The sequence below is a fragment of the Antedon bifida genome, chromosome 11 (assembly GCF_963402885.1).
Source record: "Antedon bifida chromosome 11, ecAntBifi1.1, whole genome shotgun sequence".
Classification (NCBI taxonomy): domain Eukaryota; kingdom Metazoa; phylum Echinodermata; class Crinoidea; order Comatulida; family Antedonidae; genus Antedon; species Antedon bifida.
In genome coordinates this window covers 14,402,533-14,430,507 of record NC_136236.1, presented here as the reverse complement: position 1 = coordinate 14,430,507, position 27,975 = coordinate 14,402,533, and the positions used below count along the sequence as shown (strand labels likewise).

General features: G+C 32.7%; 2 protein-coding genes across 5 annotated transcripts; both read right to left on the bottom strand.

Annotated features, from left to right (window-relative positions):
* Nucleotides 1-10,257: 10,257 nt before the first annotated feature.
* LOC144855755 (uncharacterized) lies at nucleotides 10,258-16,270 on the bottom strand. The gene is made up of 6 exons (XM_078713674.1): nucleotides 15,960-16,270; nucleotides 13,430-13,623; nucleotides 11,989-12,139; nucleotides 11,740-11,874; nucleotides 11,309-11,506; nucleotides 10,258-11,189 (listed from the first exon to the last, which is right to left on the bottom strand). Exons 1-6 carry the CDS (start codon nucleotides 15,991-15,993, stop codon nucleotides 11,062-11,064), a joined length of 840 nt encoding a protein of 279 aa, XP_078569800.1. The 5' UTR covers nucleotides 15,994-16,270; the 3' UTR covers nucleotides 10,258-11,061.
* A 294-nt stretch (nucleotides 16,271-16,564) lies between these two features.
* On the bottom strand, nucleotides 16,565-23,324 carry LOC144855555 (N-acetylglucosamine-6-sulfatase-like). 4 transcript variants are annotated; one of them, XM_078713450.1, is made up of 12 exons: nucleotides 23,162-23,324; nucleotides 22,696-22,755; nucleotides 22,290-22,493; nucleotides 21,863-21,928; nucleotides 21,251-21,349; nucleotides 20,938-21,105; nucleotides 20,683-20,765; nucleotides 20,473-20,591; nucleotides 20,100-20,302; nucleotides 19,729-19,848; nucleotides 18,437-18,547; nucleotides 16,565-17,838 (listed from the first exon to the last, which is right to left on the bottom strand). In XM_078713450.1, the coding sequence occupies exons 1-12, from the start codon at nucleotides 23,285-23,287 to the stop codon at nucleotides 17,641-17,643; spliced, it is 1,557 nt and encodes a 518-aa protein (XP_078569576.1). In that variant the 5' UTR covers nucleotides 23,288-23,324; the 3' UTR covers nucleotides 16,565-17,640. The 4 variants fall into 4 exon arrangements, with proteins under 4 accessions (XP_078569576.1, XP_078569575.1, XP_078569578.1 ...); XM_078713449.1 differs by lacking the exon at nucleotides 18,437-18,547 and adding an exon at nucleotides 18,266-18,376; XM_078713452.1 differs by lacking the exon at nucleotides 19,729-19,848 and adding an exon at nucleotides 19,269-19,382.
* Between the last annotated feature and the right edge of the window lie 4,651 nt (nucleotides 23,325-27,975).

The window sequence follows — 27,975 nt, the reverse complement described above, 5'->3', positions numbered from 1 at the left end:
TACATTGTTTCTTGTAACATTTCCAGAAATTGATTCTTCAATTACAAAAGTTGTTTATGCCATTTGTTCAGCGTCCCTTCAAGTATCAATCGAGACTATTTTAGCGATTGCCTTGGAACGGCTTCTGGTTCTTGTAATCTTTCCGTTTAAGAAGGATTTAAATTCACCAAAGAATATGTTCATAACTTGTGCCGTAATGTGGAGTGTGACATATATAGTAGTTGGAATATTTAATAAGTCGATTGAATATGAACTATTTGCTTTTATTTTAAACATCTTTATTGTATTATTAGTTGCGTTGACATACTATATAATTTACAATTCATTACAACGACGTGAAAAACAGTTAGAGTCAGTACCCAGTGAATTCAGAATTTCCAAAAGGTTACTTAAAACATTCTCAATTGTTGTGTTTGTATTTTTCATGAGTTGGATGCCTGTATACATCGTGTCTATTGTGGATAAACTATTAGAATTTAAGTGTGATGATATTATATATTTATATATTTTCCCAATTTGTTTCAACATAAACATGGTCCATTCTGCCATTACGCCCATTTTATACGTGTGGAGAATGAAGACGTTCAGAGACGCTTTGGTGAAGCGATTAACGTGTAGGCACAAGAACTGAATCGTTTGTCGCATGGCAAGGATATGGTAAATTCATTTTCCTAGTCTAAAATTATGTATAAGGACCGCTCCACTGGCAACAACCATTGAATCAGCGACGAGGAACAGAAATACACAGATTATAAAACATAAGTTATCGGACAAATGTTCAACACATTAATTACGAATCTAACTCTTACTCAATAGGTGTTTAAATAAGTATTTAATACTGAACAATATCAGGTAGAACATATTTCGGATAGGTCTTGCTAAATTCATGAGAGTGGCATACTTGTAGTAACATTCAACTATGCAACGTCTGTATACGGCAATGAATACCATACATTGACTTACTAAACCGAATTGCGGGACTCCGGTATACGGAAAATAATCTAGAAACCGGGACAAGGATTTCATGATGGAAACACTGGAACACGCATGTACTAATGCGTATCATCAACTGTTTGAGCGTGCGCAAAGTGTTTAATAGTTCGAGTGAAATGTACTTAAAATTTGTAATAATTACTAAATATTTTATACACAGATTGTTCTATCAACATGATAATTATCTCAAGCTGATGCGGATTCAAAGTTAAAAACGTTCTTCAAATTATATGTTAATAAGAAATTGATTAAAATAATGTACACAATGACTACAAATACATTCGATAAAAGGACTTAAAAGCACTTCGAAATCAGGTGCAGTAGGCATAGTGGTATATGCATACGTATGCCTCACTTCAGAATACACTGGCCTCAACCAAGTGGAAGTCGTCGACGCAGTTAAGATTAAAGACATCATTTGGTTTCTTCATTTCTCCATTTTTGATTTGTGTATTAGTAGTGGCAATAATCCTAGACTCTTTAGATTTTATGCTGTTTCGTCTGTATTCCCACAAGTTACGCGCTAGCACCAACTCAGGTGACCTGGAGCGAGTTTTTCCATTTTCAAGAGCACAGGAATTGTTCACAGATAGGCCTACCAGTCACTATTACGTTGTCCATTAAAGTATTTAGTTGAAATTCAAACCAAAACAGAGACGGTAATAAACTGGCTATAGTAATCCGTACAGATTTCCCGTATTGTCCATTTGACAAAACACAGTAAGCGTTCGGGTGATTCAGTCTGTCGCTCTCGGCATTGCACAAGACGCATCCGGATTTAAGGACAATATTGTTGTCTTATAACTTAGGCATCGGATCTATCTATCTACATTTATAGAGCTTTAAAGAAACCGTAGTGTAAACTTCAAAGCATCTTATCTGACAAATAGAACTGCTGAAAATATTCAATCAAAAATGGTAAACATGACGGATGAAGTTTACTGCAACCTATCGGCTCTTGAAGTCTTCTTCAAACAAATTGATCCAGATGAAGATTACAGATCTACCGTAGTGGCGTTCACAGTAATTTCTGTGGTTGGTTTTGTTCTGAACTTTGGAGTTGTTGTCATGTTTACAACTGAAAAGAGCTTGCGTAAGAGATACCACATTTTCGTTGGTTCCTTAGCAATATCAGAATGCATATTTGTTACGACTACATTATTTCTTGTAACATTTCCAGAAATTGATTCTTCAATTACACAAGTTGTTAATAGCATTTGTTCATCGTCCCTTCAAGTATCAATCGAGACTGTTTTAGCGATTGCATTGGAACGCCTTCTAGTTCTTGTAATCTTTCCGTTCAAAAAGGATTTAAATTCACCAAAGAACATGTTCATAACTTGTGCCGTAATGTGGAGTGTGACATATATAGTAGTCGGGGGGTTTACCATTAGTAATATGCTGAGCGAATATGAACTATTTGCTATTGCTCTAAATGTCTGTGTCCAACTATTAGTTGCGTTGACATACTATATAATTTACAATTCTTTACAACGACGTGAAAAACAGTTAGAGTCAGTACCCAGTGAATTCAGAATTTCCAAAAGACTACTTAAAACATTCTCAATTGTTGTATTTGTATTTTTCATGAGTTGGATGCCTGTATACATCGTGTCTATTGTGGATAAACTGTTAGACTTTAAGTGTGATGATATTATATATTTATATATTTTCCCAATTTGTTTCAACATAAACATGGTTCATTCTGCAGTTACGCCCATTTTATACGTATGGAGAATGAAGACGTTCAGAGACGCTTTGGTGAAACGAATAACATGTAGACACAAGAACTGAAAAGCTTTGGATTCAAATTTTTATGTGTAATTGAAGGATCGGTAGAACAATATTTTAAAAACACTTCGAATTACCAATATTAGGATTATGGGTGAATAGATATGGCGGCGATTGAAAGCAAAAACAAGGCCGTAATTAAGGTCTTATTCCAATCAATGGCCATTCAACTAAATGGTGTTGTCTTGGCCACGGGAGAGGTTAAATGTGAGTCTGGGTCACAAGAAATATTGATCTGGGCCACAAGAAAGTAATTAAACCTTTAACTGCACTGACCATATCAAGGAAGAATATATTTACAACATTCTCATATTGTGTAAAATATACTGTAACGAGATCTTTTAATTGCTGTTTAAGTAATCTAAATAATAGTTGTAGTACGTATGCCTACCTTTAGAAACAATAAATAAGATTAACAGGACTAGAATAAAAACTAATTGTATGTATCCTGTGTGGTTTGCTATTTAGTACTGATTATTACTGTTATTATAGTTGGCATACCAGTGGTTGTAAAAAGGCCACACCTATTTTTATAGGTTGAGGCATGGAGACCTATATTCACAATACAAATACATCAATTTAAACTTTTTTAATTAAGTGGAGTATCATTAACATTGTATCTATCTAAAATGTAATATTATCTAAAACACAATGAAATGAAGTAAATGACCAGTTTTAAACTGTACTGACGTATTGAATAGCACCACTGACGAAATACGAACATACAACTCATATAATCAGTGATGAGGATATACATAAGTTATGTAGAGTTCACACATTTTCAATACATTTAAAGGGGATGATGAATCTAACTGTCACTACTTGTTTAATTATTAAGGTAAATTGCATATACTATTCGAACAATAATAGATTAATAGAACAATTTACTAATCAACAATGTCTGTAGTACACAAACACTTCAGATCATGTACTTGAAAATCAACAAACATTAGGAACCTTGACAATTTATCACATTTTGTTAGCTATACGTTTCAAAGTACAAACCTTAATTTGTAACTACGAACTAAAGCATGGGATTTGAGTTAAAAGTACATGCAATTAACAAATCATACATTAGTACAAATAGACTAATTGATTAGCAGCTCTATTATACGTCATACAACCTTTAATAGTGCACCGATATTAGAAAAACAAGACGGTATTCTGTAGCTGGTGGTAAAAGATGTACCACTGGACCACTTGTGCACGCTAAATAAGTATGCTCCGTACTCGTTTGCAGATAACGTCTCTGAATGTCTTTTCGCCATACGTACACGATGGACAAAATTGAACATAATTATAGGATAAAATTTAGTAGATAGTGTTCGCATTAAATCTAAATAAACAGCCATAACCCCAACTACATCAATAGGCAACCAACTGATAATACATGCAACAATAACCATTGAGTCTTGACGAGTCGTTTGGAAACATTCAGTTCTTGTGAAGCAACAACATTTAGTTGTTGTTTGTGTCGGCTTATACAAACGTATATAACGTAATAAGTAACAGTAACACCCACAAGATTAATTATATTCAAAACAATTCCAATCAATTGCGCTTCCAGAAATAAATCCCTGGTACCAGTATTCAGAATAAAAATACACGTATACGTTAAAGTCCAAATCACTACGCATGTTGCTAACAGATTTGTCGGCGAATTAAAATCTTGTTTAAATGGAAAAACAACAATAACTAACAGTTGTTCAACAGCAACGCGAATAACCATCTGAACCGAAACATAGGCTGCAGAAGTCTCAATAGAAAATATTATGCGAGTGACTGTGACTGTTATGTCACGAAAAAATATCATTACCAAAGTGCTTATTACGAAGATACATTCCGAAATTCCCAACGACCCAATGAAGATGTATTGTCTTTTCCGCAGACTTTTTCGACTGCATGATATGACACCAAAATTGACAACACTACATAAACCAATGACAATAAAAACCGTTAGGTAATATTCATAGTCTTCGTTTGGATCAATTGTATAAATTTTCCAAGTACGATCGACGGACAATTCTCGATTGTCATGTTCCCCATTTCTGTCTTCTTTCTTTATATTTTTATTTCAGAGTAAATGCACATAAAAGAAAGAATAATGGTGAATGTTACATTCCATCTATATGATAGTAATAACATACTTTGCAACACTGAATATCAAGCATAACAGAATTCGAAACTAGGACTAATTGCATCTAAGAGAAGAAGAATCGGTTCAAGCATGGGCTTACAAGCTCTAGGCTACCACGTGTTCGATTTTGCACATACAACCAGAGTCCTAGAATATCTTCCTTTAACTCTGAAAAGTCTGCAATGAACGTGAAACTTTCCTATAACATTTAACTCTGAAAAGTCTGTAATGAACGTGAATTCTATACATTCATTACAAATTCGATTTATCATGTCATCACCTTATCTATCTAAACAATCAAGTTACTAAGTATTAATCAGAATAATGAACACTTCACAATTCTATGCCTAATTAAAATTATAATTCAAATTACAAGATGTCTCATCAAATGAAAACCAAAATAGGCCTAAACAAAGATAAAAATAATCAAGTTAAAAATAAACTTGTGTCGGTTGATTCTTTGAAAATATTACAAAAATAAGAATGTGTACAATGGTTTCTTGTATCTATATTAAGTCTTCAAATTATTAGCTTATATTATATTCCTCTTTCTAATAATGTCAAACATTTGGAAGAAGCAAAATTCGATTATTGCTTAATCAGTATAGGCCTATACAATAGACACCGAATCAAAAAGATCAATTTACGAAGGTTCTTCACGTAAGCATAATTAATAATAAATTACTTTTTCTCATCAAACTATAATACTAATAACAATGATCACATGTAAGAATTTGACCACTCACATTGTGCGACATAGAAACCAATGCTTACTAGATACACAAGGACACAGAACGGAAAAGTGAGATTTTAAACTTCCGAGGAAAAACTGGATAAATATTAAGTAAACATAATTTAATAGAGATAATTAATAATATCAGTAGATTTTGAATAAAAAAATATTGTTGTTAAACATGTATTGTTGTTGTTAAACATGGAACAATATATTCAACATTTGATTTCAATATCACTTTGATATTAATCTATCTTTAATTTTCCACTTATTTACTCATCTCACTTTATCGATTACCCAGAATCGATTAAATTTGAACGTGTATGTAATAAACTGAAAACTCCCTAAATTTTCCGACATGGTTTGAAAATAAAATTCATTGTAATAATGAAGATGAGATACAAGAAAAAAAAATTAATATATAGTTTATTGACAAAATTTGCTAAAAATTATATATTAGCCTATAAATATATTGTATGATTGTTTTTTAACTTAGATATTTACTTGTTTTCCAAGGTAGATTCATTTATTTATCAATTGCTATTTGTTCAGTTACTCTAGGTAATATTTTCAATCACTTGGAAACCTGCTAAGTCTGTTTTTTTGTTGTTAATCCGTACACTAATACAATGATTTGATTCGTCGCGTCAGATGTGTTGAATACTTAAGACAATTGTTCCGTATTATTATAATTTATATCCAACTCAACTATAAAACACTCGGGACTGAATCTATCAACTGCTCATCTTAAAACTGTTGAATGCATATACACTTTAGCAAAAGAGAAACATAGGCCTACAGTGTGGAATTAATAGCCAAAATGAACACTTCTACTGAAGAATATTGTATGTTATCTGGTATTGAAATTTTCTTCAACGAATTAGACCCGAACGAAGATTATGCGTCAACTGTGACGGGATTTATCATTATTTGTTCAGTAAGTTTGATATTAAACCTAGGCGTACTCTACATATTTGCATCGGAGAAAAAGCTACACAAACGGCAGCATATCTTTATCGTTTCGTTAGCAGTTTCAGAATGCATTTTTGTATTCACTACTTTGGTGATTTCTATTTATCAAGAGAATCCAACAATAACTCTTGCAATATTTGCAGTTTGTTCGTCTTCTGTGCATGTATCAATACAGATGGTGTTAGCGATTGCGATAGAACGCCTTCTGGTCCTGGTCATCTTCCCATTCAACAGAGATCTCAACTCACCGAAAAAACTTGTTATCACCTGCGTCATCATCTGGATTAGTACATACATAACTGTATGTACATTTATCTGCACGGGTATGATACTAGAGTTTGAATTTGTTGCAACTATAGTGCATTTTCTTGTAATAATATTAGTCTCATTGACGTATTGTGGTATCTACATTTTTGTTGAAAGACATGAAAGTAAGCTTGACGTAGTTCCTTACGAGTTGAGACTTTCCAAACGACTCATGAAAACATTTGCGATTGTGGTTTGCGCTTTTAACATTAGTTGGTTACCTGTGGACTTGGTTGCGGTTGTTGATAAAAATGTAGACTTTAAATGTGATGATGATATATATTTGTATGTTTATCCTGTATGTTTCAGTTTAACATTCACACACTCCATCATAACTCCGATTGTTTATCTTTGGAGAATCAAACATTTTAGAAACGCAGTGTCAAAACGACTATGTTTTATCAAAAGTATGTACAGTAAGATAGGACGATACAATTCAAATCGAAATAGACCAAAACAATTCAACTGGGTTGTCCGTAGGTTTCCAAAACAAGATGCCACTTCACCAGCACATAGTGAATTTGATGTGCTCAGTATGTAAAAGATACTTTAGCCCTACTACACAAGGCATTCCAAGATGGAATATCATTGAAATCTACGTACAATAGTCACTGAAAAATTTTGGAGGTTTCCAACACACGGATGTACTTAGACAAGCACAGAGTGAAATTGAGAAGAAAACAAATGGAGAACCATTAAAAAAAAATATTGTTAATGTACCTTCGATCCAACATGTACAGAAAATGTAATTAATTTGTCACAAAGTATTTAAAAATGTCACAAATGTTTTCGACCACATGTCTTTCTAAATTGATACTGGATATTGGTAGAATATTCAAAATGTATGTGACGATTGAACAATAGTAAAAGAGAAGTAAAAGACAAACATAACGACCTAAGACATTATAATAACAGTAAATGTTGACAAAGTCAAGTTTTAAGCTAATTTTTGAGAATACCTGATGGAAAGACGAAATAATAAAACCCATAACTCGAGTTGAGAAAGCAGTACCTAAATAAGTGCTGTAGTTTAACTAAGATTTATGTTCTCATTTTGAATATACTGTATTTTATATTATCATACAGAGCATCCATATAATAAAATATTAATATGCCTAATACAGTGTTTCCACTTGGGACTCATTTTGTTAAATATATTTGGATCCGCTTTTGTAATAGGCTTGGTGCCCTATGGCTGTTCTGGGCCATCAGATGTGTCTAAGGAAATAAGATTCTATGAAACCAGTCTTCACTTCGTCATATTATCATAAGCATATTGGTTTTAACAATTATGCTTAAACGAAATCACTACTCAGAAAGAGACTTGCATTATAATCCAGGTTAAATGAAGTACTGTCATCATGCGGTTGAATGCATCTTAATTATTTTGCTTTATCAACAGATTATGGAATTAATCCTTATATGGGTCTCAAAGTTGACGGTTTAATCCCCTGAATTACACCATATCGAAATATTTACAAGTATAAATCACTAGATTCTAAGAAGAACAAAAACGCTTTATGTTCGTTACGAATTTTTAAAAAGGGTTCCCATTATATAAAAAAACAGCGAATATGTATGTAAAAGTAATATACTAAGTGCTACAAATAACCTATGATGGATGGTGCTGTATATTGCAATTTCAAACAGGAACTCGTGGTTCATTCTCCTAATTACAGAACATGCGTAGATGTTTATTGGTCATCAATCGGGAGAAAAATTCTTTGAAACAGACGATTGTGGCTGTGCGCAATTTAGGATGAGTAACGGGTTATTCTTCTACTTCCACCCACGAAAATTCACCTGAAGGGGTACAGTGACATTAATGTACCAGTAATGGTTTTAGCAAAATTAAATGGATATTTCCATCCACTTTCCATCCATTTTTATCCTCCGGGGTTCAAGGGGGTGGATGTGTGAACGATTGTTTTATTTAGTCTACTTATCTGTCTAAAAATGTGATGTTTTCTACGTAAACTTACCAACACATAATACAGTATTACATCTCTAAAATAGTGCAGACAGTTATTATGTCAGAATATTAAGAGCAGCATTATAGGCCCAGAATCATTTTAATATTTGTTTTATATATTATATATTACACAATATAGATCGGTTGCCGTAGTAATTTATTGAAAATAGGATTCACCCAATCGATGCGGCGCGCAAGCGTATTTCAACGCAGCGCTTAATTGATTGTGGCGTTTATCCGACTGCGACACTTATTCGATTGCGGCACTATGAAGTTCAATCACTTACGATTATTGCATACGTTACTACGACCTTGGAAATGATAGTGTGTTATTGATCAAAGGTATTACCTAATGAAATCTGTTGTTAACCTCAAGCGGGTAGGACTATATATTAAAAGAATTGTTTTTTCAAAGAAATGTTTGCTCGATTTATTTGTAATTGTTTTCTAGCTAATGCCACAATTCATAAGTCGTTCCACAATACAAATTTTCCAATTCCATAAACAATTCGACTTTTTTTCATTTTATAATTATTTTATCGATTTTCAATATACTGTAACTCTTTTATTTCTTTCTGTTAATTAATTAATTTATTTATTTTTATTTTTTTTAGATTAAACTAAATGGTCCTAAATGAGAAAATTATCCAAAATGGGTTACTAACATTTTGTCGAATAACTAACTTAAAATGAGGGGTGTATTTGTGTTCCAATTGCCATATCACTGATGAAATGGTATGAAAAAATGGTTGAATAGGCGCGCGTATTATAGTCAACAGGAAATTACAGACTTTTTACAAAGTACAAAACGGCAAGTAACCGACTAAAGCTCTAGGTCATAGAACAGTACCGGAATAAACCACTCCCAGATAAAAAGAAGATATGAGTATTTACTAATATTCATGTCTCTATCCGAAGGTAGGGATTGTAACACAGTTCCGGGGTGAATGTTTTACATAGGTTGTTATATTCATTAGTCAAGCAGAAGATAATGCCTCACTTTTCGCTTTAGAACGTCAAATGAAATGAGTACAAAGTCAAAATAGAATTTAAATTCTATAGATAGAAGAAAATAATATTATTACAATAACATTTTGAAGGGTACACATTGAAATGGCTTTAGGGAAATCAAAGGCAAGATGTGCTTTTAAAGGCACTTTTCACATTATTAGTTACACTATGTACATCTCTGGTTTTACTGCCCACTTTTCAGCGGACTCTGTACTATATGAAATGCACGCTGTCTGAATTATTCGAAGCATGATCAGGTTTTGTAATAGTCTCCACAAGCAAAATGTTGACACTGCAAATGATGTAGACCAAGTCAATCTAATTTATGTCTAAAGGTGGTAGTAATAGTCTCCATAAAACAACGTGGACACTGCAAGATGGTGCAAACCAAGTCAATCCAGTTGATGTCATGTTTTGTAATAGTCTCCACTAAACAATGTGGACACTGCGAGTGAAGCAGACCAAGTCAATCCAATTGATGTCAGGTTTTACAATAGCCTCCACTAACCCATGTGGACACTGCGAGTGAAGCAGACCAAGTCAATCTAATTGATGTCTACTGGTTTTGTAATAGTCTCCACTAAACCATGTGGACACTACAAGATGGTACAAACCAAGTCAATCCAATTGATGTCAGGTTTTGTAATAGTCTCCACTAACCCATGTGAACACTGCAAAGTTTGCAGACCAAGTCAATCTAATTGATGTCTACTGGTGTTGTAATAGTCTCCACTAAACCATGTGGACACTACAAGATGGTACAAACCAAGTCAATCCAATTGATGTCAGGTTTTGTAATAGTCTCCACTAACCCATGTGAACACTGCAAAGTTTGCAGACCAAGTCAATCTAATTGATGTCTACTGGTGTTGTAATAGTCTCCACAAAACAACGTGGACACTGCAAGATGGTGCAAACCAAGTCAATCCAACTTGTGTCTGGTTTTGTAATGAGGAAACCGCAAAAATCATGTTACATAGTAAACGCTGCAATTAGCTTTTTTTAAAGTAAATATACGTTTACACTCGATCCACAATAGATTGCAAAAACACTTCGAAGAAAAATCAATATATCAGAGTTGTTGATGACATAGCAATGGGGCAGAGGAAAACCAGCTCCTCAACCACACAAGCCTGTACCTCTTTGTTATTTATATTGCAAGTAAGATTTAAGGCTAGCGGGTACATCAAGATTAGGAAGATTGTCTAAATGACGGCTTCCAATATTCTTACGTATTTCTAAACGACAAAGTTGTTTTAAAGAAACGGCATTGCCTGTAAATAAAGAAGAGCATATGTCGTAAAAGGTGGTCAAAGTACTATTGCGCTACACGATAACTTTATCATGCATAAAAAGCAATAATAAAAACATGCGTAAAAAAAGGTATACTTACTGTGATATTTATATAAAGTACTTGCAGCGTCGCAATCTACTTCTACTAGGTCACATGGGTATTGTTGTTTTTTGTCTTTTACAAACGGAGTTGCGCCGTAGTCCATTAGAAGTTCTATAATTTTCGTGTTATTTCTCATAGCTGCTAGATGCAGAGGACTGCAATGCGTTTGAGGCACTGTCAAGTTTACACAGGAACCTAAAAAAAAATAACATTTAAAAAGATAAGCTAAAGCAAAATAAAAAACAATAGAAAATGAAATGTTGAAAATTGATAAAATTCAAGAATTAAACTCACCTGACTGAATTAGGAAAAAAAAGAAATAAAAAGAAATAAAAAGTGATTTTTAAAAAAGAAAAAGTAGTAATAATAAAAGGAAAGAAAAAAAAGAAAAAAGTGATAAAAAGGAAAGATACAAGAATTAAACTGACCTGACTGAAGTAGTAAACCAACACATGCAGGATGTGATTGCTCACATGCACAGTGAAGGGCCGTTCCATAATGTTGGTCTTCTAGATCAAGTTGTGCACCAGCGTCGAGGAGTAATCTTGCACACTCCTCATTGCCTAATATCAAATACAACAACAATCTATAGTAATAATAGTTGCTCACTATTTATGAATTATTATTATAGAAAAAAAATACACATTAACATTAAATTGAGGAAGATCATTATTTACCACTAAGAGCAGCTTCATGTAATGGTGATCGTGTGGTCTGTTTTGGATTCACATCACAACCTGCTTCTATTAATAGTTTAACGCAATCAACACTACCGGTGCTAGCGGCATGGTTTAAGGGCGTGGCACCTAGGATATCACAGGCATTCAACTGAAAAAAAAACGTCTTTACTTCAATGCTCACATAATGCAGAGGGTTTAAATAAATAATTGTGAACCTGAAGAAAAGTTTGGTTTGGGAGAGTGAGAGAGATTAAAAAACAAGTGATGAACAGTAATTAAGAAGGTCCTTACTGTACTAACTAAAGCATTTAGTAAAAATCTGTCACAAATATTGTGATTATTTCATAGACAACTTTTGGTTTGTTTTTCCATTGTCTTAATCCATAGCAAAGAATTTGAAACTTTCAGAAATATAAAATTTTTAAAAGAGTTGATAGTTGACACAAATAATGAATTAATGATGAACCTGTTTTAAATTAGAATATATATTGAACAATTGACAAAAGAACAGTTTATTCATTCAGTGTATCATTGGATATGAAAGTAAACAATGTACACTAAATTAATTAAATCTAAATGGCTACTTTGTGTCAAGTGTTTGAGTAGATACAATACATGGTTAGAAACGATTAATTAGTTTACAAACACCTTTTTAGGTCAAGTTTGTTTCATGCAGGCACTAACAATTCTCTCTCGTAAGGTCTGAACATGAAACATGAACGTACGCTATTTAAACTTTTTTTAGAAGCACACGTTATGGTAAATGTAATGAGGAAGGAAAATCACAGCACATCACACAAGACAATGGTGACACAGTAAGTGTTGCACAATACTGCAAAAACCTATACTTACTATACATACTACAGATAACTGCCATTTGCACCTATTAGTTAAACAGAGATGATGTTTAATTGCTGATTCTTTAAAGTAATAATATTTTACCAACCAAATTTTTCTTTTGTAGGCCCAGTTACGGAAATGATATTTTAGCTTTAAATTAAAACTACAGTACAGTACTTATTAGAGTAAGGGCGTGTGGCGCTGTGTGTTGGACGTTCAACTACTGATCGTTAGACCGAGGTTCGAATCCAACTCTCGCCGCATTGCTTGTATCCTTAGGCAAGATACTTTACTTACGTTTGCCTCTCTCCACCCAGGTGTATAAATGGGTACCCGGTTAGATCAAGACACAACTTTGCGCTGATTACTAGCTGCATATATGGGAGTATGTTTCCATAGGTGTTTGATCAGGAAATGACTGGGGTAATAATGTTCAGCGCATTGAGAGCTTGCTTATATGCGCTATATAAGAATGAACTATTATTATTATTATTATTATTTATAAGTTTTTTTCAAATTTGGGTTTTTTTTAAACTTCCATCCATACTACAGTACTTAAAATAATTGCTACATTAATTCAAGAATTCGAAATACTTACTTCTGCCTTTGCTTTTATCAAATTTCGTGCACAATACACATGATTTGTTCCACATGCTTCGTGTAAAGGCGTTATCCCCTCAGACGTTCTTCTATTGACGGCCTGACCTTCTCGTATCAGGCTGTGGAGTACGAGAAGCTGACCGGTAGAGGCAGCAATGTGAAGTTTGGTACGATTATGGCCGCTGTAACGATCTATTTGAAGATACATGTATGCAGTAGTAATATTAATCATGTATTTACACAGGGAAACATTTTTAATCTGAATTTGTAGTAGGAAACAGATTTGTGTATATATTATTTTCTGGAGAAACAATTTGATGTCAGGCAATAAAGTGGTATTGTGCATTTGGCTATGTTACTGCTAAAATGTTCCCTGTCACCTCTATAAGTTTGTTTATTTTTTATTTGTTGCTCATTTATCAAATACAAATAAATATATACAAATGACAGGACGAGAGCAAGAGGATAGCCCTATAAGCTCTAGAGCTTGTTTCCATAGGGGTCCTGTACAATCAGAATGGATAATATAATACTGTAAACTGGTTAACATAACAAATTAAAATCATTTTGTCTGAGTAAATGGTTTTCCAGCTAGTAGTATGCAAGTATCTAAATCTCTCCACAAGTTTAACTTTCATCTAGGTCTACTAGGCCTAGTCTTTGTACAGCATATAATAAAGAACCAATAGCTAAAAATAATAAGCGAATAATAAACTGTAAATTTTGTGGAATACATACCATGCATAGTCGCTATCAAATAGAACAAATTTTGGAATGTGGAAATATTCAGGCAGCGTTATCAAAAACTAATGGAGACAAATAACAGTAGGTTTCTGGCAAACTCTCAGTCTCAGTAATATTAAGTCTCTAAACTTATTTATATTAAGTATAGAGCAATTTTAAACAGCACAAAAGAAAATGGCCTAGACCCAGAATTCTTTTCAAGCAAGTACAGTAATTCGATCAAGGTTGAAAGTAAAGAGGTCAAAGTAAATTCAAACTAAATGCTTGAATGAATGTAACTTTTTTTAAATCCTATTGTATTGAAGGTAAAGTATTAATAAGTATAAATTAAGTATACTTAAAACCTAAAGAAACAGCACTCTGCATCATGTCAGTAGCTTAGTGAAAACATTTTATAATTGTTAATTTAACCACATTTTAAACATCTGTAAAACATCATCTCCCTAAAACTTTGAAACAAAACACAGAGGCAGAACACAGTTAGGGGAAAGGGCTGGGCCATGATACACAGTTAGTAAGTTAAGAGTTGTCAAAACAATTATCTGATAACTTAACCACATAAACTCCTAGAAAAATGGAAGCCTTTTGACTTTTTTTCCCTGACTGGACAAAGAAAATGTAATGACCTTTCTTTGTCCTTTAATTTAGTCTAGCAATCAAAATTCATTTTAAAGCTCAGGTACAGGCATGAATTTTAAATATAATATTTGGTTAAATTGTACATAAATCAAATATTTGTAACAGAAATCAAGATGAAAAAACATGAATTTCCCTTAATATGGTCAAATACAAAATTTGGCAAAATTCTTCCATAAAAACCAGGAAGACTTTTTTTCAGTAGTTAGGTAGTTAACCTAATGTAATAACATGTCTAGTGACTCCCTAGAAGGTGAAAAAAGATGGTGGATATACGGTGGATAATTTTTGCTATAGCATGAAAATAAAAATCTGAAGTTGAATAAAAATACCAGAAATGTAATATTCAAGTTATATTACCTATATTTAGTCATCTGATAACATTTTTTACCACACCGTTTATTTTTCATAGCTTTTTAAAATGCCTCTCTATTTACACAATTTGTGTACAAAAGAATAGAGATTTTACTGTGTAATTTGAACTATCCCCCCACTGATACGAAAGTGCTTATTTTCAACAAGCTCGTGTAACGCAAATAAAATCCCAAAAATTATGAAACATAGGGGAAACTATAGATCGATAATTATTGGAATGTATGATCAATAGAAATTTTTTGCCCGCACCTGGCCTTTAAGTATTCACAAGGTAACTTGGAAGTAAGAAAGGTTAAAAGTAAATCACCATGCTTGAGTGGCAGCAATGTAAAGATGACCTAGACAACTCACTCATTATTACTCATCAAGCCTCACACATTTAATTTACCAGATGGTCACACAATTAACTTGCTCTAGAGACCGACTACTACTGTAGCCTAGGCCTATAATAGCCTAGCCCTGCTAGGCTGCAGGAAAGAGAATACACAGTTATTAGGCTTAGCTAGCTAGGCTATGGTCTCCTACTAGCTAGTAACTAGGCCTGTAGTTAGTAGTACAGTGTAGGCTAGGCCTAGTAGGACTTTGCCTAGGCTAGTATGGCCCTATGGGTACCTCTACTACTACTAGGAGGCCTACTACTAGGCCTAGGCCTACTACTAGTTAGTTGACGTACTAGCCTAGGGTAGGCCTAGTATAGTAGGCCTAAAACAAATCCATTAACTGCATAATGTAGACCCTTTAGACTTAAAAATTTTAATATTAATAATACCAACCAACAAGGCCTGGATATCGTGTTTTGGTATCCATTTTTTAATTTAGCTACAGCCTACAGCACGTGTCCAAACAAACAAACAAGAAAGGTCGAAAATTAATTGAATATCATGTGACACATAATCCTTCAATCAAATGACAAGAATCTACTCACGTGTCATAGCACGCCTGAGTAGATTCTTGTCCTCCAATCAAATAACAAGAATCTACTCACGTGCGATAATAAACGCGGACGCCTGAGTAGATTCTTTTCATTTAATTGGAGGATATGGGTCACATGATATTCAATATCTTACAACATAACGTGACACGAGGGCCGGCTGGGCCAATGGGGAAGCGTGAAATTACATTTCACTCTTATCTATTTAGCCTAGGCTCTCGTTAAAAGTTTAATGTTTTATATAAATAATAATTTCATTTCGTGGTGAAGATGAAATGTCATTATATTTGTACCATTTTGGCCTGAATATTAAAATATTTATTATCTGTATACAGCTTTCTTTAGATGTTTATTAATTATTGAAAATATAAATTGTGAATAAAAAAATGCAATTTCTTTTATCTGACACAAATAGAAAATAAAGCGAACAGACAGGTTTTTTTTTTATAAACCTTTCTTTTAACTTATATTTTATTTTCAATAAATCATACAATGATCACATATGATCATTAAAATAAAAATTCCCAATTTTTATATTTAAATTATTTATTGTAACTTAATGCTCCTTAGTTTGAGGTGGTTAAAACAGCACATAAATCAAGTATTTATGAATATTTGGATCATTGGATACAATAATTAAATACAGAATTTTCAAACAAAAAAATGGTAACCTACTCTTAAGATAAAGCTATTTATACAGGCAAGATTGATAAACCAATTCAATTGTCTGATGTAATAAACAATCAAAAATAAAAAAGAAATTGAAATATTCCCTGAAAATAACCACATAGGATAAAGCTTTATTTTACTTTTTCAGCTTTATGCGACACAAAAAATAAATTAAAGATACAGTGTAGTAATTGTTCACTCTGTTTAGTTCTTATTATTAAAAAATTTGAAAACATTTAAACACATTCAAACAATTTACACATAAATTACAAATACATTGCAAATTCAATCAGCTGTCATTTAAAAAAACATATTCTCTAACAAAAATTTCACATAGAAAAATAGTTAAATAGTATGCAAAAACTATTACACCAACTATTGATAAAATAGCACAATTTAATCCATGCACCTACTAAATAAATTATAATTTGTTTAGAAATGCAAGCGATATTTAACTTTCTAACACCTTTTTGGCTGAGATAGGGAGCTTGGAAAATATTGGAATGATCAATGGATTGTTAAATTTAGCATTGTATATAATAGGCATGCTTATTATTATAGTGGTTTAAAACTGTGTACTTAAAACTCTTATGTAGTTGGCTTATATACTGTACTCGAGTAATGTGACTAAATCTATAAATGAAATAACAAAAAAACAAAAACTGAAGACCAAGAAACACAAATTCATTTACCTTTGTATCCTATTTATATATTTAAAACATATAAAATGGTGGAGAAAAAAAAAAGAAAAATTGTTTCGTATATCATAAAAAAAAAACAAATAAAAATTTTACCGAACTCATAAAAAAATACAACATCTTGTAGTTCACTCAAAACACAAACTTGAGATTTAATTATAATATTTTTACAGTTTTTACTGGAGAATTATCTTGCTTTCCTACGGGATGGATTTTTCGACAGGAAGGTCCTTTGCAAACGCTGAGTGCGATCAGCTTCTTATTTTGATCTGATAACACTGTCGGACTAACAGTCTTGGCAATGTTTGCTAGTTGATGTGGATCTTTCACTAGATTGTAGAATTCAATGAAATTCTGAAAAACAAGAATAAAAAAATATGATAACAAATTTCATAAAGTAATTTTGGACATATTAGAAAAGATTGCAGGAGGCTTTGAACTCAGAATACTAGTATAACCTCCAATGACTACAATAATCATAAATATCAGAAAACAAACTACTTGAGAAAGTGATTGGAGCGTACTATATATTTTTTACTTATTTCTTTTCTTTATTTGGATCAAGGGTTAAGGTTCGCCATATATATTTGTAGGTATCTCAATGTTATATTACCTTCAGTTTAATCTATCTATAGCAAATCAAGTTCATAAATTATAAATAACGAATACTGGTATGAGCAATGCTCGTTTACCGGTCACCCATATTTTCACTAAATGAGACTTTTACTGTATTTGTATGTCAAATTATTAAAAATATTCTTGTATTAGTATCTTAATATACCTCATCATCAGTAAATTCGCAGTACATTGTGTCAGTGCTGTCATTTAGCGAACGTATGCAAGAGTATGTATGATTTAGCCCATCTTCACATACACAATCAGGTACGCAGGTCTAAACAGAGAAGAAAAGCGGTGTTAGTGCCATGCAAAAAAATAAAGTCATTCAAAATACCTCTTCATCATTCATTTCACAATAAACAGTTTTCTCTGTCTTTTCAAGTGTCCATACACAAGTGTACGTGTTGTTGATGGAGTCCTCACATACGCAATCTACACTGCACGCCTACAAAGAATACAAAATATTTAACAAAGACAAATCACACTTAAATTTTTCTAATAAATGTAAAATTGTAACAACTATATTTAAGGAAACCACAAACTTGTCCTCTGTAACTAAATCTTAATACAATATGGGTACAATTTTGAGGACAGGCAGAGCGGCCTTTTTGGGTGATCTATGTTCCTTAAAGTGTGTATAATACATTTTACAAAAATGAAAAGGTTAGAAAGGAGAGGTTAGAAATTAGATAAAGAAGACTAAAATGCACATGCACTAAACAGTTAAAGAAAAAAGTAAGAAAATAATAGAAATAGCAAGAGTACAACTAAGCTGACATCATGCTACAGTACTATGTAACATGCCTTTGTTGCTATGCAATTCAAATGACATTGTGGTCAAAGCTATAGCTATTGGTACTGAACTGTTCAAAGCTTAAATTATAATACTCATTCTTATAAATCAGGACTGAAGTTTAAATATAATTTAGAGAACTAGCATGTGTGAGTTTTGTTATTATTAGTAGGCTAGACAGTACCAAAATCTATAGAAATCTAGGAGTTTAACACAATTGTGTTGCAATCTGCGTTGCATAATCATACCAAAGGCATGTCACACAGTACTCTATAACAAAACTAAATGAAACATTTCTGGATTCCAACAAAATAATTTATATTTTGAAAGGTAGGAACTGTAACAAGCAGGCGATGGTCTTTGCTTTACTTACACAAAGATAATCAACATTTTTACAGCCTGGGGTTCCCTTCAGTAACCACTCCCCCTGATGTTCAACTAAAAATTCTTCTCGGAAACCAGTATTTAATGTGTCATTCTTTGGGAACTTGAAGAACAACAGACAAAGTATTAAATAATTATTAATTAGTAAATTAGTTCAGAATTAACATACAAAACAATAAGATTTTCCAATTAGAATATATATATTCTTTTGTTTCTATCATGTATTCAAATGAAATCTGATCACTGTTATTACATTACACCCCAAAGTAATCCATGGTGTAACAGCCTGGTTTTAACATTTTAGTCATTTGCTTTTGTATATTATATACTGTGTAAAAAGTATATGGAAAAATCTTGTTGTCTATGTTAATTCTGAATTTCATGATTAGAGACCAAAGAATATTGTTGTTCTCTGGTCTCTAAAACACAGTTTATTACAAATAACTTACTGATAGAAACTTAGTATTTGGACAATTTTGAACATTTCGATTCTTAAATTCTCCTTGGTGCTCAACAAGAAACTGTCGGTATGGCTGTGTATCCTTCTTTGATTCATTAAATGACTTAATCTGGAATTATCAATGCTTTCAGAATATTTTGACAAAACTCAATAATGTAGTAAAAAACAGTTTAACAATTTGTAAGGCAGTTTACACAGATTCTAGTGTGAAACATGGTCTATATCTCTGCTTATAGTACAAGAACTGAATATGCCAATGAACAGCTATCATATGTCAGTTAATTCATTAATATCGTGAAAATCAGAGATTATCCTACAATTGCAGACCAAACTATTCAATAAAAGTTCCCAAAGGTTTACCAAAAGTGGAAGTAAAGATGCACCATCCACATCTGAGGGCGGCGTTAACCCAGCAAGGTTCACTATCGTAGGCATGATGTCAATGTTTATAACTGGATCCGCAATGACCTTCTTCTTAGGGACACCTGGGCCACGGATTAACAGCGGTATACGTACGTCAAACTCATACAACTGACGTTTATCATTCGGTAACGAAAACTGACCTGTTGCATTTGAAAATCATACAATTTTATAAATGGAGAAAAATTGTCAAATATATGGCATAGCAAACAACAAGTGTAACTTTCCAACTCAAATATTTACTATTTTAAAATAAAGCCTTTCTAACAAGTAAAAAATTTACGTCCCTACTATTTCACAAAAACCTTCTCACCCAAATGAAATCCATTGTCAGATGTGTAAATGATATATGTATTGTCTAAGAGTTTCTTCTCTGTTAATGAATTCACAATTGACTCTACCATATCATCAACTGAGAGAAGAGTTCTCCACCTGAGAAAAACAAGAAAATCAACAACGTTACAACAATATTAACAAAGTATATAAATATGTTATATCAATATAAAAAAGAAATGACATTCACCTTTTTTTAAATGTTGAATCTACATATTGTAATGATACGTTAGACATTGGAGTCTTTGCTCTTCGAATTAACCAATGCTTATCCTGGAAAAAAAAACACCAATTTATAAAGGTGAGGTTTTTATAAGAAGAATACTAACTAGAAATTGTCTATCACAGGTAAGCAAAAAATGTATAAATATGAGCTACGTTTGTAGTAAGAGGATAAGAAAAGGTGAAGAAGGAAGATTGGAATTGAGAAGTTGGTATTAATTACTGAGCCATGCTTGTTAAAGCTTGGTCCTCGAGGTGCATTCTTGTCTTTAAATTCTTCTTCATACTGAGGGGCGGAGTCAAATGGTGAATGGCAAGCAGGTGTTGATGCCATCAAGAAGAAAGGCTTGCTGGAATCCACATTCTCTAAAAATTCTAAAGAACGATTTTTCTGGAAAAAAAAACATTATTTGTTTCAATAAATTATTAACTTTATTTGTTAACAGTTAACAGTTTAACTTATAGACAAATGAACATCAATAAAATATATCTGGTAATTATTGAAAGTGATCAACAAGGTAATTATAAGGACTTACAATTACATCAGTGAGATAATCTTTTTGGTAATCGTCATGGTGACTCTCAGCTGTCCCATTCACCGATAATGTGTAGTTGTAATAAACAGAGTTCTTCACCTGAAAAAGTCAATGTTGAATCAATATGCATAAGTTGATGATGATATGATGAGGAGATGATGATAATTATGATATGATGATGATATGATGATGATGAGATGATGATGAGATGTTGATATGATGATGATATGATGATGATTATATGATGATGATGATAAGAGATAAGGGAAAGGGAAGAAAAGAAGAAGAAAAGAGAGAAAGAAAAGTGAAAGGAGAAGTAAGGAAGAAAAAAAAAATAAATAAAAAAAAAAATAATGATAATAATAATAATAATTATAAATAAATAAGGGAGTCAGTTTCTCTCTGTAAAAGAATAACTAAATAGAATAATAATACACAACCAAATACAGTAGAGCTAGCAAAACAGAGTTGGAGGAGCAGAGTCTTCACATATGAAGTTGGCTCCAAATACGAAGAAGAAGAAGAAGAAGAAGATGATGATATCATGTTTATAATATGATGTTGATGTTTGACATGTGCAGAAGTTTTCTGAACTCACTCGTACAAACTTACCAATCCAATCCACCAGTCCCACCCAGGAGGTATGTGTTCTACTCCACCAGCATCAGGCGTGCCATACTGTTAACAGATATAAAACAAAATGATACAGAGGAAAATTGCATGAAGATTATTACAAAAAAAAGATTTGTGTGGTAACCTGTGATGCTGTGTATCTAAAACATTTTTGCTCTCTCCAGCAGCTCAACCTCCTGGTATTTTCTCTTTAAAACAATTTGTCAAACTTGAAATCCATAGCACCATTTGTCAAGGCCAAGTTCTCAATGCTGACTTTTCAGAATAAGCCCAAGGAACTGTATTTGCTTGGCTCGTACATTATTAAACTGTTTCCTATGCTGCTCTGCTCTACTTACCACATTTTACTTCCACATCGTGGTAAATGGCATTGACATACATTATGTATCTATGACAGTATACTCACTTGGTTTAGATACTTGCCAGCCATAAATGTCACATATCCTTGTGATTTTAAGTATGTAGCAAATGTCTTCTTTTCTGGGCCGTCCTGCCAGTATTTGCTGCTGCAGTTACCTGAAATACTGTTATTAACACTCTTGTGATTGTGAACGTACTTGCCCGTAAAGATACTGGATCGACTGGGGCAGCACAATGGGCTACTGGTAAACTAGAAAAGGATTTATCATTATTAAAAATAATGTATATTGCCGCAACTTTGTACACTATGGATGGAATGACATTGCAAAGAATGGCACAGCATAAGGTATAGTACACATTTGCTGAGAAATTGTTTCTTAAAATGCGTTTTCATCTGAGGATTATTAATATTATTATTATTATTTATTATGTCAACCAAAATATAATTATACCATGTTTGAAAATGTAACACCATTGTCACCGATAAGCTTCAATGTTTTCTCCATAGGTTGCTGTAAAGAGAAAGTCAATCAGTAAGTTAGGGCAACAAAGCAAGATTAGTTTAGGGCAGATTTTGATTGTGTGAATGAAGAAGTGCATCACTATTATTACTACAGTATTCTGTATTTATCTAGCATAGCTCTTGTGGAAAATTAATTTTTATTAAAAAAAATTAAAGTAACTTTTATCATACTGTATTAATTATTATTATTTATTTATTCAGTATGCAAGGCCATAGTGAAAACCACACTACCCTAGTTTGATCTTGGCCTAGGCCTAGGCCCATCCATCCACCTAGACTCGGAAGGCCTAGATTGCACGATACTAGACTAGAGTTTTGTTCTCTCTTGCCTAGTTTAGTTAAGAGAGAGGAGGTAGAGCTAGCCTAACTAAAAAGAAAAGGGTAGGCTAGCTCACCATTGAATCCATTGTAACATCTTGATCGTCTGTTAATATAAGTACTATATTTGGTAATTTATTGCAAAGAGAATTAGAAACACTTAACATCACAAGAGTGATGCAAATAAAGTTTAGTTTTTCCATATTTTGCAAAAAAGAGTGAATGTGTGTGACTCTGCACGCACGGTTGAGCACGGAAGTAAAGTCACGTGAGGAATCCTCACGTGATCTAGGTACGGTGGACGCTACATGCGCATTTTAAATGTAACAAAAGTACAATTACCTGTAGCCGTACGCGTATTTTTTTTTTCCAGGACGAACGTGGGCAATTTACATAAATGGGCGTGGCTTAACCTCCAAAATACTCTCGCGCATGCGTACTTGGACTGAAATAGTTGTGAGGCGACAGAAAGCCATTCACGGATCTAAATAATCGCGTACAAAATAACAAATGTTTGTATCTGCTTTTTTCTGTGTTAAGACATACAGATTTTTTTACTAATTTGGTGCTATGACCATGCTAGTTAATGCTAGTTGTGCCATTTGGTAAAATAGACAGTGGGACTGTCGTTATGCTCTCAGGTCTGAGAGTTAAGTGTTACTGCTAGGCCTATTGTAATATAGTATGTATCAAGTATTATTAAATAAACAATATATATACTTATCAAGTATTATTGAATAAACAATATGTGTTACGACAGTCAAGCGAGTAAGAGTCTTCATTACAAGTCAGAAACCTCATAACACTATATTACACTATAGCTGTTACTTGAAAAGCATGCTACTGATGCTAGTATTTAGTCTAAGCCCAGGGTTAAATACTGCTATAATAGCAGCTATTTCTGACATAGCTCGAAAAGCAGTTGTGGTTGCTACGTGAAATGTATTATTGCTTAAACCTATTTATCTTAATTTTGTTAATAACAATTTTGATTTATGCTGTCAAAGGGAAGTTTCAGATCAACGAAACAACAGAATACTCGATCCCCTCTTTTAAGTTTTACTTAAATATTTTTGGATTGTGCTGTTTAGGATGAAAATATTATCTAAGTGTGTGTGTGTGTTTTCAGTATGGTTTATTAAAAATATTTTGCCGAGAACTGGAATGTCAAAAATGTATAAGTAAAATAATTATTTTTGCTGGTTTTTTTTTCTACAGAAGTGAATAACTATAATTTAAAAACTGCAAAATGAGCTATTCAAAGGCTGATTTTATTCATTTCATTTTTTATGTTGTTGGGGGACAATACATCTTTAAGGGTTAGGTATTATTATTAGTTGGTATTAAGATAATCGTGGTCATCGTACATGATGTTATGCTCATTTTCGTTGTTCTAAAGCAATAATAACTACCTATTTTAATGACATCTAAGAAAGTCACACTGTCTGCAATGTCTTCATGTTTATCAATATGTGTACTTACAACTAGGTGATGTTTTGTAAACCACCAGTTTACAAGAATAATATTAATGTTCCTGGCCAAAGTGTTATGGGTATAAAATAAAAAATATTGGAAAAATAGGTGACTATTTAATGATACCTTATGAAGTGATGTTTGTAGTTTCAATGGCATTATGTTATTCTTAACTAATAATGGCAATAGACTAACTCAACCAGATACACATAAATTCAAATTGCACATCCTTTATTATAACTGTTTTAAAAGAAATTGTAAATATAATTTAATAAATCAGAAAAAGAGAAATGTTAAAATAAAACAATACAAATATTACGATTACTATTTTCTAATGTATCTTTTGTTTCATTACAGAATTCAATGTATACAGTACAAACAGTACTGCTATTTGTATTTATATATTATCATATATGACGAAATATAATCTCTTGCTTGAGTATTTGGTTTGGTATATCATTTTATTAAGGGCTTTGTATACCTAACCCTGTAAATAACCTCAACTATGAACTGAACCTAACCCTCTAAATAATCTCATCTATCAACTAAACCAAACTCTCTAAATAACCTCAGCTATGAACTGAACCTAACCCTCTAAATAACCTCAGCTATGAACTGAACCTAACCCTCTAAATAACCTCAACTATGAACTGAACCTAATCCTCTAAATAATGTCAACTATCAACTCTAAATGACGGTCTGGCCATCACCGGTTGTCTCTAGCTTTACACATTCATCATTGTGGTTCTCATTAAAATCTTGAACCTTTTTGTCAAGGAATAGCATCATTTTTGCTCCACCGGTGTCCCCATAGTGTGTCCTGAATTCCTTGTAAAATACCCTAAAATCAACAAAAGAGAACACATACCAAAAATTAGGTATACATTTTTTGTCGCTTGCATACTATATAAATACTTGCTAAAGTTTTTTGTTTTCGTCCACTAAGCAGCCCGGACAAATTGGAATGCTTCAAGCATTTTTACTTGTTTCTATAGACCCTGAGGTGGCAGGTTCCATCCATTAAAAACAGGACAATAATTATCAAACTGATGATACTGTATGTAGAAAATATTTATTACGTAAAGTAATGTTTGCAGACTTCAGATGATGAGTATTTGGTACAATATTGCAAAACAGCATTTGTGCCCATCTGATTTAGAACTTGTTATCATAGCTATTTTATTAAAGATCTTTATCCTGTCCAAATCAAACCATACAAAATTCCTTGCTGCAATGTGAACTTTTATCGAATTCATGATAATTCTTCAAAACCTCTAATAAAAACAAAAACAAAACTATGGAAATTAGCTGATAGTGATAAATTCCTGTTAACGAAACACAACACAACTATATATATAAACTAAAAGACACACAAATTATGATAAATAAGTTAACAAACGTTTCATAAGTAAACAACTTTTTATTAATGCAATATATTTTGTAATAGATAACATAAAAAAATATGCAGAAAATAATATAAACATATATTTTAGACAAAACAAATATATACATTAAGAAAACATTGGGTACTACGTATAAGCCAAAATATTAAAATTATTATTAATATTAAAGAGGATAAAAATAAGAAAATAGCGAAAAAATGTAGAAAATTCTTAGGCCCTGTTTCTGCTGCCAAGAAAATACCGTATTTTATACGGTATTTTTTGAATACCGTATTTATACCGTATTTTTTTGGCAGCAGAAACTGCGCTCATAAAAAAAATACCGTATTTTGTATACCGTATTTTCCCCACAAAATTTGTGGATAAAATACGGTATTTACAAATTTATACCGTATTTTTTGTACCCTTTTCTGCTGCCAATAAAAAATACCGTATATTTTTTTACCTGCGACATGAGGTCAACATCGTGTTTTTATTTTCTGTCGCTGTGAGCTGTTTTACACACGTGTATAGATATATTCGGCGAAAATGTGGAGCGAAGACGTCACAGTATTTACTATATAAATCTGTGTGGGGAAAAGGGGTGTGGGGAAGGAGGGGAAGTTAAATGTCCGGCCAACTAAAAGGTAATAAAAGGGACAACCACATTTTAAAGACATTTCTAAAAAAATAAAGCAGGAGTACGGAATAGACTTGTCTCCAAAGCAAGTAAACTCAAAGCTGAAGAGCCTGCGAAAGCAGTACAAAATTGCAAAAGACAATAACTCGGGGAGGGAACGAATTACTTGTCCCCATTACGATGTTTTCTGTGCTCTCACAACATCTCTATCATTAGGGCTAGCCTGTTGAAAGTGAGGCGTAAAACTTCCTTTATTGCGACTTTTAATTATCGACCAAATAAATGAATGGCAATTTGGGTAAAAAGGATGAAATTTAACACGACCACCCAAGAAGTATTGTTAGCAGAAACGGGGTACTGAAAAATACGGTATAAAAAATACCGTATTTTATACCGTATTTTTATACCGTATTTTGAGCAGTTGCAGCAGAAACAGGCCCTTAGAGATTCTGTAATTGTTTACAAACATTGAATGAATAAAGGTGGTGGTTAACCACAAAAGATAAAAAAAAAACAAAAACACAAAAACAAAACCCAAGTAGTAATTTATACTGACAACTATCAACAGTTAAAATAATATCCTTACAGCTGTCACAACTTTCACACACGATACGAGACAAATTTCTGTACATACCCGGAAGACATTTTTTTGTCCGCTATTTGGATATGTTTTGTTTGTCCTCCATGTTGAGTAAAAAGTTCCTTCAAACTCTTTAAGCCACCTTAGTGTTTCTTCAGCAGAGGTGAGTGGTAACCTTATGGTACATAGCATTGAATTTCCGTTTTCTTCATAGTGGCAAATTTTATACTTGTGACCTGATTGCAATTCTGGAAGTATTATCTGTAAGAGAAATTAATTTATAATCAGATGGCTTTAATGGCATAAGAATGGCCTTAATCAGTATGCTGGTGATGTGACAGACCTCAAAACATTCAACAAAATACAGGTCTAGAGCAACCAACATCTTATGACGAAAACAAACATGTATGTATTTTACTTGTTTGTCCCTGTTGTTGCAATCCAAAACTCTAAAGAAAGAATAATATTAAAAGGGGTGTGTTTATGACGAAATAAAGTGTTGTACTTGTAGTAATTAACCCATTATCAAGCCAAACGTTGTCCTTTTTAAAAGCAAATGACTTGCTTTTAATATGTAGGGCTATGCTCTACTGGGCTGGGAAAGATGTCATAGGTTATGGACAGATCTACATATACCATGTAATTATACATATGGTACCCTGTTCTCATTTGTTTATTTCTGCTTCAGAACCATTTTTTACATTACACACATTGCCTTTGATCCAGCAGTATGCCACAGACCACGCTGCAGCCCGAATGACACACTGGGGTGATTGTTTTAATACCATGAGATTTACACAACATTTCAACGTCTAT